The sequence below is a fragment of the Podarcis melisellensis genome, assembly GCF_964234715.1.
Source record: "Podarcis melisellensis genome assembly, chromosome: 9".
Taxonomy (NCBI): Eukaryota; Metazoa; Chordata; class Lepidosauria; order Squamata; family Lacertidae; genus Podarcis; species Podarcis melisellensis.
Genome location: NC_138541.1, coordinates 15,068,804 through 15,087,159, shown reverse-complemented (window position 1 = coordinate 15,087,159; position 18,356 = coordinate 15,068,804). Strand labels below are relative to the sequence as shown.

At 43.8% G+C, this 18,356-nt stretch overlaps 1 protein-coding gene across 1 annotated transcript; it reads left to right on the top strand.

Annotated features, from left to right (window-relative positions):
* Positions 1 to 1,937: 1,937 nt before the first annotated feature.
* LOC309377690 (estradiol 17-beta-dehydrogenase 11-like) lies at positions 1,938 to 16,822 on the top strand. Its single transcript, XM_081925327.1, has 7 exons — positions 1,938 to 2,192; positions 5,100 to 5,207; positions 12,379 to 12,510; positions 14,071 to 14,177; positions 15,373 to 15,510; positions 16,275 to 16,391; positions 16,568 to 16,822. Exons 1-7 carry the CDS (start codon positions 1,983 to 1,985, stop codon positions 16,656 to 16,658), a joined length of 903 nt encoding a protein of 300 aa, XP_081781453.1. The 5' UTR covers positions 1,938 to 1,982; the 3' UTR covers positions 16,659 to 16,822.
* The last annotated feature ends 1,534 nt before the right edge of the window (positions 16,823 to 18,356 follow it).

The window sequence follows — 18,356 nt, the reverse complement described above, 5'->3', positions numbered from 1 at the left end:
GAGCATTTTAAACAGCTTGATTCTGTCTCCCAGCCCTCATTTTTAAAGGTCCTTTCTCAAATTGAGTTGCTCCACTGTGCAACAGGCTGCTCCTGTTAACGGGAAAATCCAAGGGCTCCCTTGGACTAAAACAAAGACACCAACCAGGATAACTTGGAGCAAAACAGCAGCTTGTAGGCTTGGCCTTTATTGAACTGTTGCAACAGGGTGCTCCCCTCACTTGCAGGAGAGAGGAGGACCCAGAAAACTGGTGTGCCAGGTCTCATAAAGACCTTTGAAATTGCCACCCTGTAGATCAAGACCACCCCCAGAAACATCATACATACATCACAGAAAGGAGGGGTTGAGGGAGGAGTTGTGGTGGTAACCTGAGTGTCCTGTCACCTGGCTGGTTCCCCCTTTTCCCCTCCCCATGAGTACTTTCCAGGTGACAGAGGGGAGTTTGCAGTTTCCTGCCCCCAGAGGGAAGAGCTGATTATTGTCCTTTGTTCCAGTCTGTGCTGAATCCACTCCCATATGCAAGTTCTTTGTGATCTTGATGGTCTTCTGTCTAGGACCATCAGGGTTGGCATAGCAACTGGGCAGGGCTCCTGTGGATGCGCTGGTATGCTCAAGGGATTATGGCTGCCCTGTATCAAACCTTCCCCATTTTGTAGTCCTTCCTTCATGGAGTAAAATAAAAGTGGAACAGTGCAAATCCGATGTATGGTTGATTTTCTATGAATTTAGAACAGAAGCGTAGCGTATGTAGTGTGTGATTTGAGTGTGTGTGAAGTTTGTACAAACTGAATGATTGGGGGGGGGGTCCTGCTACACTCCCAAAACTGCAGCAGGTCAGAGAGCTTTAATGGGGGAGAGTCCTCTAGCTATATATATATATATATATATATATATATATACCCACACCCACACCCACACACCCATTATTCCATTGTTCCTCCACCCATTTCATCTTCACAACAACCCTGTAAGGTAGGTTAAAAGGTAGCGACTACCCCAGGGGGAGAACCATGTATGGTGCCTTGAGCTCCCTGGAGGACAAAGACACACTTTCATGTGCTTTCCTTTGGACCTTTGAGCTTCTCTGTAAGCTGTGCCACTGCCACACTACTTTGTTTCTTCAGTAACCTTCAAGGAAGCGGCACACATACATAACTGCTGATCTCAGTTTATATTAAGTCATGTGGGAAGGGTGTAAAAAAAAGTCCAATGCATTACATAATTTTCAAAGTAATTTGTATGTTGAAAAGTGCTGCAGAACTGCAAATATTTCTGCAACCTTTGAGATGACATTGTTAAAAAGGTTTTTTTTAAAAATAAAAAAACCAACAACAGTGGCATGGTGAACACAAGTGAGTGAAAGTGAGACAAATATAAAGAGGATTTCTGCCTCTGTACACCAAGGTTCAAAGTCAGTCACTATTTCTCAGCCTAGCCTACTTCACAGTGTTGTTGTGAGAGGAAACTGAGGAAAGGGAGAACCATGTACGGTGCCTTGAGCTCCCTGGAGAACAAATGAGATAGGAAGGAATTGAGTTTCTACTGAAATGAGGCTGCATTTTAATATTGTATTTTAATCTGGTTTTTAAGTTGTATTTTAATCAATTGTTTTTATCCCTGGTGTTAGCCGCCCTGAGCCCGGTCTTGGCTGGGGAGGGCGGGGTATAAATAAATTTTATTATTATTATTATTACACAACTAAATATAAAGCCCACAAACAACTAAGATCTGTCACCATCTGCAATCTACATTTATGAGCAGGTTTGCTTACAATAGTGTGCAATATATAATCACATAGGTTAATTGCTAATATAGAAATTGCATCCTTCTAAGCAGCTGGGTGTGGGTTCCCCGCCTCCCCCCCCCCTTGTTCATCACCATTAAACGCACACACACAAAAAAACTTAGTAAATGAATAGCCTGTTGTATTACAAAGTCCTCCCAGCTGTCAGCTAAGTCACAGACGAGGAGGAGAAATTAAAATGAATCTCATACTGGAACTCCTGTGGCTCATAGGCATTATAATCTATTCGTACCTGGAAGCTTGTGTGAAACTTTTTATTCCTGTGAAAAGAAAATCTGTCAGTGGTGAGATTGTGCTTATCACTGGAGCGGGACACGGCATCGGAAGACTCACCGCCTATGAATTTGCCAAACGGCAGAGCAAACTGGTGCTCTGGGATCTAAACAAGGTACAAAAGAGCTCCCCCTTTGAAACCCTATAACGAATGGGAATGGTAAATGCTGGTGTGTGTGGAAATAATGGCTAGCAGGCTTCCTGGGTTCTTAGAATCATTTGCAGTCAGTCCTACTCATGTTTTCCTGGAAAGAAACTCCATTGACTTCAGTGGGATGTACTGTGCTCCTTCATTAAGTCCGTTTGCCCTTCTGCGGCAGGCAGATTTGCGGGCAGGTCATGGGGATGCTCCCAGGATTGGTGTATGGCAGGCTGGATCGTCCCCTGCCACCCTTTTGACAGGTAAGGGTATCCTGTTAAAAGGATCCGGAAGGGATGGCTCCTGTCTGACGCCCAGATGGGGGCTAGGGCCTTTCCACTCCTCCAAAGGCAACCACTTGGGGGATGCCCTGATTTGACATGGGTCATAGGTTGGCTTCACCCTTGGAGATACTTCCAGCTGATGGGCTGGAGTGATATTTGCAGTGACTTACCTCAATGCCTATGGCCAAAACCTACACATCTGTAGCCAACCAAGTTGTGGCCCTATTTAATCCCATAAAACTAGCATAATGTGTACTGTCTAGTTATTTATCCTTCCAGGAATGAGAAGCCATGGAGCCTTGGCACGCAAATATGCCTAGGGCTGCACTCCGTGTTTGCTTATAATGGTAGCTTCTGATCTTTGTGTGGGAAGATGGAGTAAAATCTACAATGGCAGCTCTCAATACTCTTTTGCAACATTGGGCAGATTGTTGTTGTTGTTGTTTTGTTATTATTTATTGAATTTACATACCGCCCTAGACCCAGAGGTCTCAGGACAGTTCACAGAAAAAATCAACATAAAAACCACAATATGTATAATCAGAATAAAAACAGCAACCCAATAACACACACACACACATCCAAAAAAGAGCCACATTTTAAAAGGGCATAGGATGTCAGTCAGATCAACCAAAGTTCTGGTTAAAAAGGAATGTTTTTGCCTGGTGCCTAAAGGTGTATAATGAAGGCACCGGGTGAACTTCCCTGGGGAGAGCATTCCACAGACGGGGAGCCACTGCAGAGAAGGCCCCGTTCTCATGTTGCCGCCCTCCGGACCTCTCGAGGAGGAGGCACACGAAGAAGGGCCTCAGGATAGATTCATATGGAAAAAGGTGGTCCTTGCCGTATTGTGGTCCTGAGATATTTCTTCGTAGGTCAACCATGCATCAGACACCTCCCATTCTTTAACAAGAAGCACTGTGGGAAATAGATGATTTAAAAAGGCAAGTTGGGAGTTGAGCCACTTTTTCTTTTATGTCTTAAAATGGTTTGGATTTATGTTCACGATAAAGACTCTGACTCTGCGGATGCAGTGCTGGCAACAAAGCCCTCATTCTCATTAGTAAAAAGGTTTGAAGGTGAAATATTTGAACACTGCCCCCTTGTCAATTGTCAGACATGTTTTGAATAGAGTGAGAGGGGGAGCGAATTGGCAGATAATCAGAGTTGTGTAGCTGGGTTTTTGTTTTCTTTTTCTCCTGTTGCAGATGACAGATAGGATATAAACACTACAAGTAAAAAAATAAAATAAAGCTACACGCTTGCCCCAGGCTGGTCTAGTTAGGTATGAGTGAGGCATGTGGGAAACTAAAATGGAGGCTTGACAGACCCAGGTGCCATCCATGTGGGGATGGCCCATCCAAATGGAGCCTATTTCTATGTGCATTAGCCAAAACCCTAATCCGAAAACTGAGTGATCAATTCCTGGGTTTTATCGGAGTGGTCAAGCTATCCCCGCCTGGAAGACAGAGACAGGGCCAGTATACCAGCCCCTGCCATAGGTCTAAGTGGACCTTTGATGTAGGGCAGTATACAAATTTAATAATAATAGTAATAATAATAATAATACAGTGGTACCTCAGGCTACATACGCTTCAGGTTACATACTCTGCTAACCCAGAAATAGTGCTTCAGGTTAAGAACTTTGCTTCAGGTTGAGAACAGAAATCGTGCTCCGGTGGTGCGGCCGCAGCAGGAGGCCCCATTAGCTATAGTGGTGCTTCAGGTTAAGAACAGTTTCAGGTTAAGTACGGACCTCCGGAACGAATTACGTACTTAACCCGAGGTACCACTCTAATAATAATAATATGTACAAGATGGAAGGAGCCAGGTGTGATTTTTGTACTCTACGGCCAGTGGCAATGTGGGAGACCTCTAAGCTCAGATGTGCATGGATGAAGTGTGGTCACTTGATACTAAAGGGAAAGCACTCTGAATATGCTCTTCTCTTTGCTATGTGGTGTATTCTGAGGTTGCGTATTTGGATAGGTTCTTGGGCTAAGACCCTGCTCTTAATAAACCAGAGGTGAGGAACCTGTGCCCCACACAGCTGCCGTTGGACTCCAGTTCCTATCATCCCCAGATAGCTTGGCTAATGGCCAGGAATGATGGCAGTTGTTGATCTGGAAGGCCACAGGTTTCTTGGCCCCATTTTAAACCTTTCCCTGCTGTATTTAGTTAACTTATGTAGTATTCCATATATACCACCTTCCCTCTGTGATGGCGTACCTCAGTGGTCAGCAAACATTTCCTCAGGCCTTGTGGGAGGGGGTCAGACTATATTTTGAAGGGGGGGGAATGAATGAATTCCTATGCCCCACAAATAACCCAGAGATGCATTTTAAATAAAAGGACACATTCTACTCATGTAAAAACACACTGTCCGTGGGCTGGATTTAGAAGGCGATTGGGCCAGATCCGGCCCCCGGGCCTTAGTTTGCCTACCCATGGCGTACATGATTTTGCCCCTGAAAGGCAGTGACTGGCTCAAGGGCTAAGTGGGACTTTGAATTCTGGTCTCCCAGATCCTAGCTAGACACTCAGTTATGTACGGAATGCAAGGAAATGAGCCATTTTTCTCCCTTTCTGCATGGCATAGCATGGCATTGAGGAAACAGCTGAAGAGTGCAGAAATCTGGGAGCCACAGTTCATGCCTCTGTTGTGGACTGCAGCGTCAGAGAGGAAATCTACAGTGCTGCAGAGAAGGTGAGATCTGTTTGTTTGTTTGTTTGTTTGTTTGTTTGTTTGTTTTTGTGTGTGCTCCCCCTTTCTCTCATCCCCCTCCCCTTTATGTTATATCCAGTCTGAAGAGCTCTGGAGTCCTCAAAGACCTTCTCACTATTTTGTGATATTTTGTTTAGTCCTATAATACTAATGTAGCACCCTGCTTGTGGTTAACGCTTAGCTGGAATGAAATATTCAACGCAGCAACAGAGAAATTAAAATAATAATTTATTTGTCAGACAAATAAATGAGAGGCTCAGTGGTATATGGTTACCAAGCTCTGGCCTGGCCTCCTGCCATTATGGCCAGCACTTATATTCCCTTAATCCAGCCCCCCTTTGCTCCTCCTTGGGCTGCCTCTGTTCAATCAGCCTGGTTGGATTTCCTATTGGCTGATTGCTATAACTAATCACAAAAAGATACACCCATATCCTCCTGTCCTTATAAGGGAGACAAAGAGCTATATATAAATGACAAATAAGTAATAATATATCTTACATGGAATCTTAATTACCAGCTCACCTCTTGCCCTCCTTGCCCTATTGCCTTCTAAAACAAATGGTTAATCTTAAATTTTTATCTTCAAGGATCTTGAGTTAATCATCATTGAAAGATCTCCTTCATTTGAGGGTCTTTTAAACAAATGCCTGACAACTATATATCAGAAGTGTTCGATGGCGTCTCCTGTCTGGCAAGGGGGGCTAGGCTCATTTGCCCCTCTGGTCTCCTATTGCAATATGACTCTATGAATCTAGCATTTCTTAAATCCTTTGCATAATTACATTTAAGCCAATATATTTAAGCTAATATATTTCATACATTATCATATATAGCTTTTTAGAAGGATAAATCTCCTCAAAGTAAAAGGAAGGAACAGTTTACAGCCTCAAAATAAAAAGTGAAGAAAAAAGTCTCTTCCCCTGTTTACACTCCCCCCCTTCTCCAGCCAGTTGTTTTCAAAACCATTTGCTCTTGGCCTTTTACCCTGTGGCTCAAGTTTAAGAAAGGCCCATGGTATCATTTTACTATTTGCCCATTCCTAATTGTGTTTTCTCAGCCTTCAAGGGCAGTGTATGTAATTCCCCCTTTTTATGACTTTGAGAATTGTTTTTCCTGCTATAAATCAGGGGGGGGGGGCTTGTTCAGGAGGAAAACATTGCCAAGGTTCCTCTGCCTGGCATGAAACATTTGAAAATCTAAGCCCATTTAATTTAGGAACCTGATCAAGATATAAGCCAATATAAGTCTTGATTAAAAATGCAGTCTATATTCAGATGCCACATTCCCCCCTTTCAAGCTCAAGGACCTTGCTTACCAAGCGTCCTTGATAGCTTGATCTTCATCATATTCCTGAGGTAAAGCTCTGTATAGGGCCATGATATGAGGTAGAGTTTCATTCGAAATCATCTTGCTAATTGTACTTCTAAAACATGAGATGATACATGGCACCATACATAAAACCATTATTACTACCGTCAAGAAAAACAAGCAAGACAATAATATCCCTTTGAGTCCCGCAACATTAGGTAACCAATTGGTGAGCCATCCCATATCCCATCCTTCCCATGTTTGTACTTGGACATGTGCTATATTCTCCATCTTTGTAGCCAACACACGGATTGCCTCACCATTATCAGAAATGTTAAAGCAACAGGCATTCCCTGTCAAGTTCAAGACTCCACATAGGCCTCCCTGCCTGGCAAGTACATAATCCATTCCCATTTTCAGCTGCAAAATGGCGGCTCTACTTTCATCCAACTGTTGTGCAATAAGTCTCAAACTCTGGGCCGTTGCATTGGTTACAAGTTCCACTACTGCTTGCAATCGAATTATTCTGTTTAGATTATAAATAGGATCCCGTGCCCCTTGTATGAGCTCACCAGGATTCCAGGAGGCAGGATCATAATAGGCTATAATGCGCTCTGGTGGCCAATCATCAGTACCGCTCCAACTTTGGGTACTTCCTCCTGCTATACGAGAAATATCAGCATTCCTTCGTGTTCGCTTAGCTGAACTAGTGGGCATAATCCACATTGGTGGTAATACCCATCCCAGGAAACAAGTCCCACTCCATTTGGAAGGGAGTTTCTTGTATGCCCATTCTCCACATATCCACCACAACCATCGGGTCTGAGGTTTTTGGTACGTGGAGTACAGAAGGCGAAAATATCAAAAGAGGTAGAGAGTTCACAGTGCAGTATGTTAGATTGCCTTTTTCTGTCACAGTTATGTTCCATACCACTTTCCATGCATAAATAAAAGGAGGTGCACAGGGCAAGGTATTCCGAGTTCGATACGTAGTACCGTTTGCCCAGGTTTGACTATTCTTAATATAATCCCAAGTATAGTGGCAATGAGAAGAGCCTATCATGGTAGGATCAGCTGCATCTGATGATTTATGCACACAGATTTCCCCTTGCACAGGTATAACTCGTATTGGTTTAGTTGAGTTCCAACCGGGGAAATTCTGTACTTCTGTTTGGTGTGGCATTTCGCTTACCATACCAATGGCACTTAATGGTATTGGTAATAAGGGCATACCTCCCTCTGAATCATCTGGCCCAAGAGAGCAAACAAGGCAATTGGTCCTATTTGCAACATTGGGTACCATTTCAGCTAAACCTACCCACATATTGTGGTCATGGCTGAATCCATATTTAGCAAATTTGGTCAGATTCAAGGACCCTTCCCTTTCCCAAGGGATCAGGATTAATAATAAAATCATGTTGATGTCTAGCATATGCATTCCTTCCACAAAAGATTACCTTATTGTGATAGCAAATAATTATTAGTCCCAATATAATTCCCCCAGTGACAGAAATGGGGAACCACCAAGACCAAAACATATATCCCAAGAATCCCCAATGTGTAATATCTCTGATAATTGTTCCACAAGGGGGCAGTCAATCAATTGTATAAGAGAATCTTCCCGTTCACAATTGCTGGTTTGCTCCTCAAGCTTCAGGCGTGCGCAGGTCAGCCAGCTTCCAGGTTGTGGCTGCAGCAGGCCGGTCGTCTAATGTTGCCCGTGACCTAACCCGTTCCCGGTAGGGCTAGATACAGGGGTTTTTGGAGAGAGTCAGTTTTAAAGGATTAGAGGGGTCACCTTTGCACGTCCAACTGCCTCCGGACTTCTTCAAACGAGAGTGATGAATCCAGGGGGTCACCTCAGCTACCTTCACCGCTGTTAGAATAGAGAGCAGGACGGTGTAAGGTCCACGCCACTTAGGTGCAAGTGGATCACGTTTCCACTCTTTCACCCATATGCTATGCCAGCCTGGAGCTGATGAATCGGCTTGGCAATGCTGCACGGCGTGTGCTTGAGGGCCCACCTGTTAAGATAAAAAACAAACAAACACGGGAGAGAGACAAAAACACGGGAGAGATTGCACTTGTCCCTGTGTCACATGGTCTCCTATTTGTTTGAGGTCAGTTGGAATATCCTGAACAAAGGAGGGCGGCCTCCCATACAGGAACTCAAAAGGTGACAACTTAAGTCTTTTTGTGGGTGCGCACCGAACACGAAACAGTGTTATGGGTCAGCAAGCACATGGGGATATTAAAGCAGCCTGTGCTTTTCCTTTGCAGGCTTGGCACAGCCCGGCCTGGTCCCTGGGGTGCAGGGCCGTAAGAGATGGAGGCAGGCTGGGCCCTCTCCCTCCTGGGTGAAGCACCTGCCGGAAGCCTCGTGGCAATCATCCCCCCCCCGGGGGCACACGCAACAGACACTGGGGCCAACGGAGCGTGGTGGGTTAGGGTGGCAAATGCCTCTCTGAGCTCCGCAGAAAAGCTGAACTTGCACCAGAGCCGCCTCTGACCCACATAATGGGCTATTGCCAGCTTGTATTTTAGGGAGCTGGTTTCTTGTTTTCAGCCTTGCAGCAGCAGTACCCGACTGCACACACTTAATGTGATCTCACAACAATCCTAGGAGGTAGGCCATGGTTATTCCCATTGTAGAAGAGAGGAGAAACGGAGTGATATAATGCCAGCAGTAGTATAAATATGTCCCCATACATGCACCATACAAATAAAGAGTGGACACATAGTCCTACAGATACAACCGGCCCTTTGAGGGTGACCAAACTGTTGATGCGGCCCCCGATGAATTTGAGTTTGACACCCCTGCTTTAGACATATTAGTGGGCTTCTGGCATGCCCTGCAGATGCCTTGCACAAGCGTCTGGCGGTAGGTAGTAAGCCTGGCCAGGTGAATTGCATTGTTTGGATCCCAATTAGGATCTTCCAAGGGAAAGTTGTCCTGGAGATGATGGTCAATATTATAAATATTTCCCACTCTGGCCTGCTCACGCAAATATATCTGTGCCTTTTCAATTATGTCTCTCCTTTCCTCAGTGGTGAAAAGAGTATTCAGGAGCTGGCGACAATCGGTCCAAATAGGACTATTACTATTGAGGTCACCAAGTCCATCATAGCCTGAGGTTTTTCTGCGAAAGATGGGGTGTTTTCCAATTCATCAGATCTGTAGTTGTGAATGGAATACATTGCAGGGTTGAAGTTCGAGGTGGCCGTGGTCCAGGTTGCCCATTAACCAGCACAGGCTCCTCAAGTGCATCAAATACTCTTCTAAGAGGGGCTACTACGTGACCTTTTTCTTCACTTTGCTCTAGGGGCCTCAAATCATAGGGGATGGTATTTGTCCCAAGGCGTTCTTTTAGCAGCTTTATACGCCTGGCTGTATTGCTTGCTGACCGATTAAGGTCTCCCTGTAACTTCTGTAATAATTCTCTAGGACTTGGATGTACAGGGGTTTGGGGTAGGCAATCAGTTGTTCCACTAAAAGAGACTGTAGATGGAGTTCTACTGGGACTCACAGGTGGAATAACCACTTCTGCTTGGGCTTCATTATAGGACTCCAATGCCTCCTGAAGATATTTATCATAATCTATCAAGGAATCAAGCTCTGTGACTCCACCCCCATTATTCGTTCCACTTTCTTGCCTTGGGGTTACAACTGGTGGAGGGTTTGAATTAGGCTCCCTTCGATGTGGAGCATAGGGTGGAGGTGGAAGCACCTCTTCCTCTGGTCCCTCAAAAATGGGTTTGAGTTTATTTGGCAAGATTCCTTTCCTAACTTCGGCTTTTACAGCCAATAATTTGCATCGTTGGACTTTGCATTCCCTTATCCATGGAGGATTTTTTATTTATTTAATGTGCTCAGCCAGGAATCTATATATGAAAATTGTTCTGGGCACCCTCCAGTTTCTTTGGTGATGTTAGACCAAAGTTTGCTTACTAAATTTATATCAAAGGTTCCCTGGGATGGCCATCCAGTACTTTGTTTTGGCTACCCTAATTCACATAACGTTCTCAAGCGCTCTGGCGTCATTTTGACTCCATATGCCCCTGAGAAGGCTTTCTTAAAATTATTTAACATACATTCAAGAGGTGTATTTCCCCCTTTGAACCCCCAACTCCCATTGTATGGCCCTGTGAAGTATCCACTCAGTCACTCACACACACGCCTTACTGGGAAACGAAGTAGTACTCACTCCACACTTAGGTCAGCTACACATTGTACTTTCTCACACATGCAATGCGCTAGATACTTCAACCACACTCTACCTCCCAATCTTCCCTTTTCCCTACACCAGATCACCATCTGATGTACCCAGCCACCTAGCGTACTCAGTTCCCCTTTACTGAGACGCAGAAGTTTGATCAGGACTTCTCTTCCTCCCAATTAATTGGAGGGCCAAAACCCCTTAGTGCACTTACCCTTAGCTGGTTGCCTGTTTCACCCGGTCCGTCGCCGCCAGTGAGCAGGGTATCAGACAGACGAGACTTCTGCATTCCCCCTGGAAAAATTTACCAGTGCGCGCTGGGAAGCAGTTTAGAGATCCTCTCTCTTGTACCCTGTCCAATAGGGCGAAGGGGCTGCGTTCCAGCAGACCACTTATCCGAGTCGCAGGCACCATAAAATGTAGCACCCTGCTTGTGGTTAACGCTTAGCTGGAATGAAATATTCAACGCAGCAACAGAGAAATTAAAATAATAATTTATTTGTCAGACAAATAAATGAGAGGCTCAGTGGTATATGGTTACCAAGCTCTGGCCTGGCCTCCTGCCATTATGGCCAGCACTTATATTCCCTTAATCCAGCCCCCCTTTGCTCCTCCTTGGGCTGCCTCTGTTCAATCAGCCTGGTTGGATTTCCTATTGGCTGATTGCTATAACTAATCACAAAAAGATACACCCATATCCTCCTGTCCTTATAAGGGAGACAAAGAGCTATATATAAATGACAAATAAGTAATAATATATCTTACATGGAATCTTAATTACCAGCTCACCTCTTGCCCTCCTTGCCCTATTGCCTTCTAAAACAAATGGTTAATCTTAAATTTTTATCTTCAAGGATCTTGAGTTAATCATCATTGAAAGATCTCCTTCATTTGAGGGTCTTTTAAACAAATGCCTGACAACTATATATCAGAAGTGTTCGATGGCGTCTCCTGTCTGGCAAGGGGGGCTAGGCTCATTTGCCCCTCTGGTCTCCTATTGCAATATGACTCTATGAATCTAGCATTTCTTAAATCCTTTGCATAATTACATTTAAGCCAATATATTTAAGCTAATATATTTCATACATTATCATATATAGCTTTTTAGAAGGATAAATCTCCTCAAAGTAAAAGGAAGGAACAGTTTACAGCCTCAAAATAAAAAGTGAAGAAAAAAGTCTCTTCCCCTGTTTACACTCCCCCCCTTCTCCAGCCAGTTGTTTTCAAAACCATTTGCTCTTGGCCTTTTACCCTGTGGCTCAAGTTTAAGAAAGGCCCATGGTATCATTTTACTATTTGCCCATTCCTAATTGTGTTTTCTCAGCCTTCAAGGGCAGTGTATGTAATTCCCCCTTTTTATGACTTTGAGAATTGTTTTTCCTGCTATAAATCAGGGGGGGGGGGCTTGTTCAGGAGGAAAACATTGCCAAGGTTCCTCTGCCTGGCATGAAACATTTGAAAATCTAAGCCCATTTAATTTAGGAACCTGATCAAGATATAAGCCAATATAAGTCTTGATTAAAAATGCAGTCTATATTCAGATGCCACACTAAAGGTATTGCCTGCCTATGGATTCTGTGACTGTAAATCTAATCCTGGCTGCTCTTCTCGTTTGTCACATTTTAAAGGTGAAAAGAGACATAGGAGATGTCAGTATTTTAGTGAATAATGCCGGTCTGGTAGCAACAGCAGATCTCCTTTCCACCCAGGACAAGCAAATACAGAAAACGTTTGAGGTCAACGTGCTCGCTCATCACTGGGTAAATATTGTTATGGGACTGCTAATCGGTGCTTTTTCTCTATTAAAAAAAATGTTTAAGGGTACTCTCATTGTCCTACACATATTGAAATACTGCCCCTCAATGAGGCTAAACTTAGATTCACAAAATGTTTAGGGTAATAATAATAATAAGAAGAAGAATAAGAATAAGAATAAAAACAACAACAATTTATTTATATCCAGCCCACCCCAGCCAAAGCCGGACTCAGAGCGGCTAACAACAAGTAAAAATAGCAGAGTGTACATAAAATCACACAGTCAATTAATGAAAATACATTCTAAAATCAGTTCAGAATCAAATTATTGGCAACCATTGGGCTAGAGTTCTATGAGGATTACAGAAGGAGAGTGAGGGTCAGACTGTGCCTTGGCCAAAGGCCTGGTGGAACAGCTCCGTCTTGCAGGCCCTGTGGAAAGATGCCAAGTCCCACAGGGCCCTAATCTCTTGTGACAGAGCGCTCCACCAGATCGAGGCCATAGCCGAAAAAGCCCTGGCTCTGGTCGAGGCCAGCCTAATACATTAAAAAGTACTAATACACTGCATCAGTTATACCTGATAATCCAAACTAAACCATGACCAATGCACTTATATTATTTACATGCTAAATATTATGGTTAATACACACTTTGCCATAACTTAAACTGATTTCCAGGGAGGGAATCTATTCGTTTGGAGGCCAACACTGAGCTGGTCTTCAAAATCATCAAGCTACACCCCTTTCCCCAAAAGCAAACATATTTTCAAAAGCAAACTGTTTAAGGGGGGGATGACTGTCTCCTCCACCCCAAAAACCCTAGGCAGAAAATGCCTTGCAAGCAGGGCATGCAAGGAAGTAGCCATTGCCTGGATTTAAAATTCATTTTTCATAGACAGTTGGGATAGCTCAGCTGGTAGAGCACGAGACTCTTGATCTGAAGGTCTTTTCCAACACTACAGTTCTTTGATTCCATAAAGATCTTGGGCGATCAGCGTAGCTCCTTTTTGGTCCTCATCACCCCTGAGGTTAATGTCATAGAGCATCTCCAGCAAAGTGAATGAAGATGCTTCCTTCCTTTTCCTGCCATGTCAGATCCGTAGCATCTGATGGTGGCGTACCACTGCAGGCCAGCCCCAATGGGGAAGTTCTGTTTGAGGCACTCCATCAGGGTGTGACAAGGGTGCAGAAACTCACCATGGGCAAATGGTTGTGGATGAGCTTGCTCCTAGCTTAGAAACTGGGGCAGCTGATGGGATGTGGGCGTAAACCTGGACAGGTTTGTTTGTGGACAGAGTGAGTGAACTCATCTTCCAAGCTAGACATGGAACTCTAGGTAAAGTGTGAATGTGGTTCATGAACTTGCATCCAGCGTGATTACGGGGTATTTGTGGGGCATTGAAATATTTGTTTGATTTCTGTTACATTTTTATTGAATATTTCACTTGCGATAATATGCTCTTTAGGCCAATAAGCAGCATATAAACAAAAAGGAATATAACAAAAGGAAATACTAGATATGTGGGAATCTAACAATGTCTTCCCCTTTCTTTTCAAACTTCAAGACAACAAAAGCATTCCTGCCAGCAATGATGGCAAAGAACCATGGCCATATTGTCACTGTTGCATCAGCTGGTGGGCACCTGACAGTCCCTTTTCTGGTGTCTTATTGGTGAGTGTAATAGAAACATTTCTGTTCATACCAAAGAATGCTCCGATTAGTCTAGAACAAAATTGTTATGTCTTCAGTGGTCTGTGTTTGCCTGAGCTTGAGTCTGGACTAAGGATTCTCAGCCCCTGTGTTCTGATTGGATACATGATATCCAATTACAGGACATTTCAGGATTTGGGCCTCTGCCATTGGCCCTTAAACTCTGACTTATGATTCGCAGCTTGGAAGTTTAGGCTGCCAATCACGTTGGGAGTGGGAGTGGCCCAGGCCTTCAGAAATGTATATAAGCAGTTGCTTTGCCCCTGTTGTCCAGTTCTGTAGTTCAATAAAGGTTCTTGCTGTTATCACTATGTCTTTCCTTGTGGGTGATATCCAACAAAGGCATATTCAGGGTAAACCCACTGAAATCAGTTTAAGTGTTGTGAAGAACTTTGGTCAATTATAAGTGATTTATTTGCTGTAAGTTTGTTACTAATTCTCTAGTATTATCTGTCTTAGCAATTCCTTGATAGCGGCTATATTTTGAAAGCTTGCATGTTGCACATACATTGGGTAATGTATATCAATCTGCTACGGGCTCTAGTTCATGGTGTTAGTACAAATAGATAAGGTCCTTTACAGCTCAAGACCGGGTTACCTGAGAGACTGCCTTATCCCTTACACACCCAATCGATGTCTGTGGGAACATTTCTCCGGCAAGTTCCAAAGATCTCTACAGTAGCAGGGCTTTTAGTGTGACTGTCTCTGTTCTGTGGAATAGTATCCCTGTTGAGATGTCACAGGCATTGAGATATTCCTGCATTGCAGGGTGACTGGACTAGATGACATTTGGGATCCCTTAAAACTCTTTGATTCTAGGCGCCCACAGCTGGACACATTTTTCTTCTGAATGGTACAGAACACTGATCCAAATCCCTACTCAGAAGTCAGTCCCACTGAATACAGTGGAGTTTCTTGTCAAAACGTATTTTCAGGACTTTCTCAGGTGGACAAATAGGTCTTTGCTATGAGTGTCATTTTTTTAGAAGTTGTATTAAATGTATCAGCTGTTTTGTGTGTGCTATTAACTGTTTTTTCCTGCTTTTATTGTACAACATCTTGAAATGGTTGTGTAGACGGTGATTAATAAATTAATAATAATAATAATAGCTAGGAAATGTTTTCAAAGATCTCCCAAATCTCCTCTTCCCCTTAGCTCAAGCAAGTTTGCTGCTGTTGGGTTTCACAAAAGTCTGACTCAAGAACTGTCTGCTTTGGGAAAGGATGGGATAAAAACTTCATGCCTTTGTCCAGTGTTTATTAACACTGGCTTTATTAAAAATCCAAGATCAAGGTAAGTAATGAGAAGGGCTCTTTTCCTTTTTAAAAAATAAATCCCCTTTTGAAACAGCTGCTCCTGTTCAAGAAAAACATGAATGACAGTCTCTGGATTCATTGGAAAAAAATATGGTCACCATAGTCTACTGACATATCTGTTGGCTGAACAGATTCTTATTCTTCCACCACCACATGTAGTACGACTTCCTCTGTCTCAGACTGCGCTGAGTCCCCCCACCCCCACCCCTGGCTCCTGCCTCGCAGGTGGCATCAAACCCCATAAAATCACTGGCTCCTTCTCCTGGATCACTTTCCTGGTCCCCTGCCTCCGCTCCACACTCTTCAGGGTCGTGTTGGTCACTGACATTATGGGATTAATTCCATGGGCTAGCAACAAAGGAAACCGTTACAGTGCTCCTCGGGTTACATACGCTTCAGGTTACAGACTCCGCTAACCCAGAAATAGTGCTTCAGGTTAAGAACTTTGCTTCAGGATGAGAACAGAAATCATGCTCTGGCGGCGTGGCGGCAGCCGGAAGCCCCATTAGCTAAAGTGGTGCTTCAGGTTAAGAACAGTTTCAGGTTAAGTATGGCCCTCCGGAACGAATTAAGTACTTAACCTGAGGTACCACTGTAGACTTTTGGAGGGATTGCAGAGAGTTAACAACATTTAAGAAACATTCTGGCAATTATTATAACAATGTTGCTACAGCTAATCTCAAATTGCCCCATATCCATGTTTCTGGCAACATTTTAGTGAGTGTTTTCCTTTAACCGCAGGTTGTCGCCTATTCTGGAGCCTGACATAGTTGCGAAGAAACTCATCAATGGAATTCTTTGCAATCAAAACATGATTTTCGTTCCTTCGTTTGTGAAAGTCCGCCTGCTGCTGGAAAGGTATGTGGGGTGCACGTAGGAAAGGAGCAATGAATTTCCGAGTTGTTATTTGGGTTAAAAACATGCCTTGTGGTCAAAACAACATCAACAAAAAGCAAGCAATCCAAGTACCTGGATCTAAAAGAATTCTGAGCTTCTGTGACGGTTGTAACTTGATGCTTCTATTTTCTTTGCAGAATCTTACCCGAGCGTGCCTTGGTGGCTTTGAACAAGTTCACAAACGTGAAATTCGATGCAGTTGTTGGAAGCAAGGGAAAAGAACATTAGATTAAGAGATGCCTTCACTTGGGGTGTATATGAATCCATTATTCAGGTGTCTGATTAATGCCAGGCAATGAGTAAATTATGTAACACCTTGTCTGTAACCTGCAGATGGAATCCCCTGAACTTCCCATCCCAAATATATTAAAAGCACGGTATCTTGGCGTGTATATTCCTTCTTGGTATGTTGCAATCACATACTTTCTTCCATTCTTTACGTTTATATGCCACCTTACGGGAGCAGCTCATCCATGGTGCTCTGATGGTGTTTCCTGCTTGGCAGGGGGTTGGACTCGATGGCCCTTGTGGTCTATTCCAACTCTATGATTCTATGATTAAGGCAGAGATGCAGCGAGGCAGCCCTAGAAGCTTCTTGCTGCTTTCGAGGAGGAAAAGCGATGAGCTGGTAGCAAGTTTGTGACTGTGTGGGTGTACTGGCAGAGCCAGTTCCACTGGCGCTGTGCCTGTGCAGCTCCCCCTTGCATTTCCCTTGCCTCTCTCCCTTGCAGTAAGCAGCAGCAACACCACAGCCATACAATCATAGAATTATAAAATTGTAGAGCACAAGGAGAAGGGGAAAGATGGAGGGCACAAGGAGAAGGGGACGACAGAGGGCGAGATGGTTGGATAGTGTTCTCGAAGCTACCAGCATGAGTTTGACCAAACTGCGGGAGGCAGGGGAAGACAGGAGTGCCTGGCGTGCTCTGGTCCATGGGGTCACGAAGAGTTGGACACAACTAAACAACAAGAGGACCCTGAGGATCATCTAGTCCAACGCGCTGCAATGCAGCTGTCCTACACAGGGATCGAACCTGCAACCTCGGCGTTACCAGCACCAGCTGAGCTATTCAGGCTTTGCTATTCCCATGTCTCCAAAAGGGCTGGGCGATATATCAATATATCATCCCAAGCTGGTTTGAAATCCATATTGTGACACTGGTTTCATAATTTTTGACCTGGCAATATATTGTGAATCATGGTGTGTGTGTGTGTGTATACACTATGCAAAAATCACAATGTGGGGAAAACTGTGAAGCCAGCCAATGCCTCTACATAGCTCCATCCTTATTTCAGACATTGTGATATACAAGTCTATTGTGATGTTTAGCAGGTGATATATCATGATGTTGAAAACCAGATAGTGCCCAGCCCTACTGTTCAACTCTACATAGTTCCACCCTTATTTCACAAATCATGATATATCTGTATATCAGATGTTTAGCTGGCATGCCATAGAATTAATTAAGCAATGGCAGGGCAATATTAACTTGACATGCAAGTAGAAAGTACGATTCACTGATAAAGGCAGTAATTACAGGGGCAATGACTGACGCCATGCTAATGGTAATACTAGTGGCAAAGGTTGGTTTCGATGGGAGAGAAACATCCAGGAATGGGTAAAATCAGCCAGATACGCTTCATGTAATCTGTTTGTAGACACTCAGCAGGAAATACTAAATTACTTGCCATTGTGACATGCATTTTCCAGGCACAAAACAAAGGATCACATGAGTGAAAAAATGTGGGCACTCATAAATATTCATGCTATTAATGTTGTTTGATCCTGATATTTCCGAGCAGAGTTTGTAAAGTATGAAAGAGACATCCTTCCCTGTCTCCCACCAACATTACATCCATGATCATACAGTAGGAAAACCATATTTCACACTCATGTTTATTGGGTTCTGCTGCATTATTTCATAC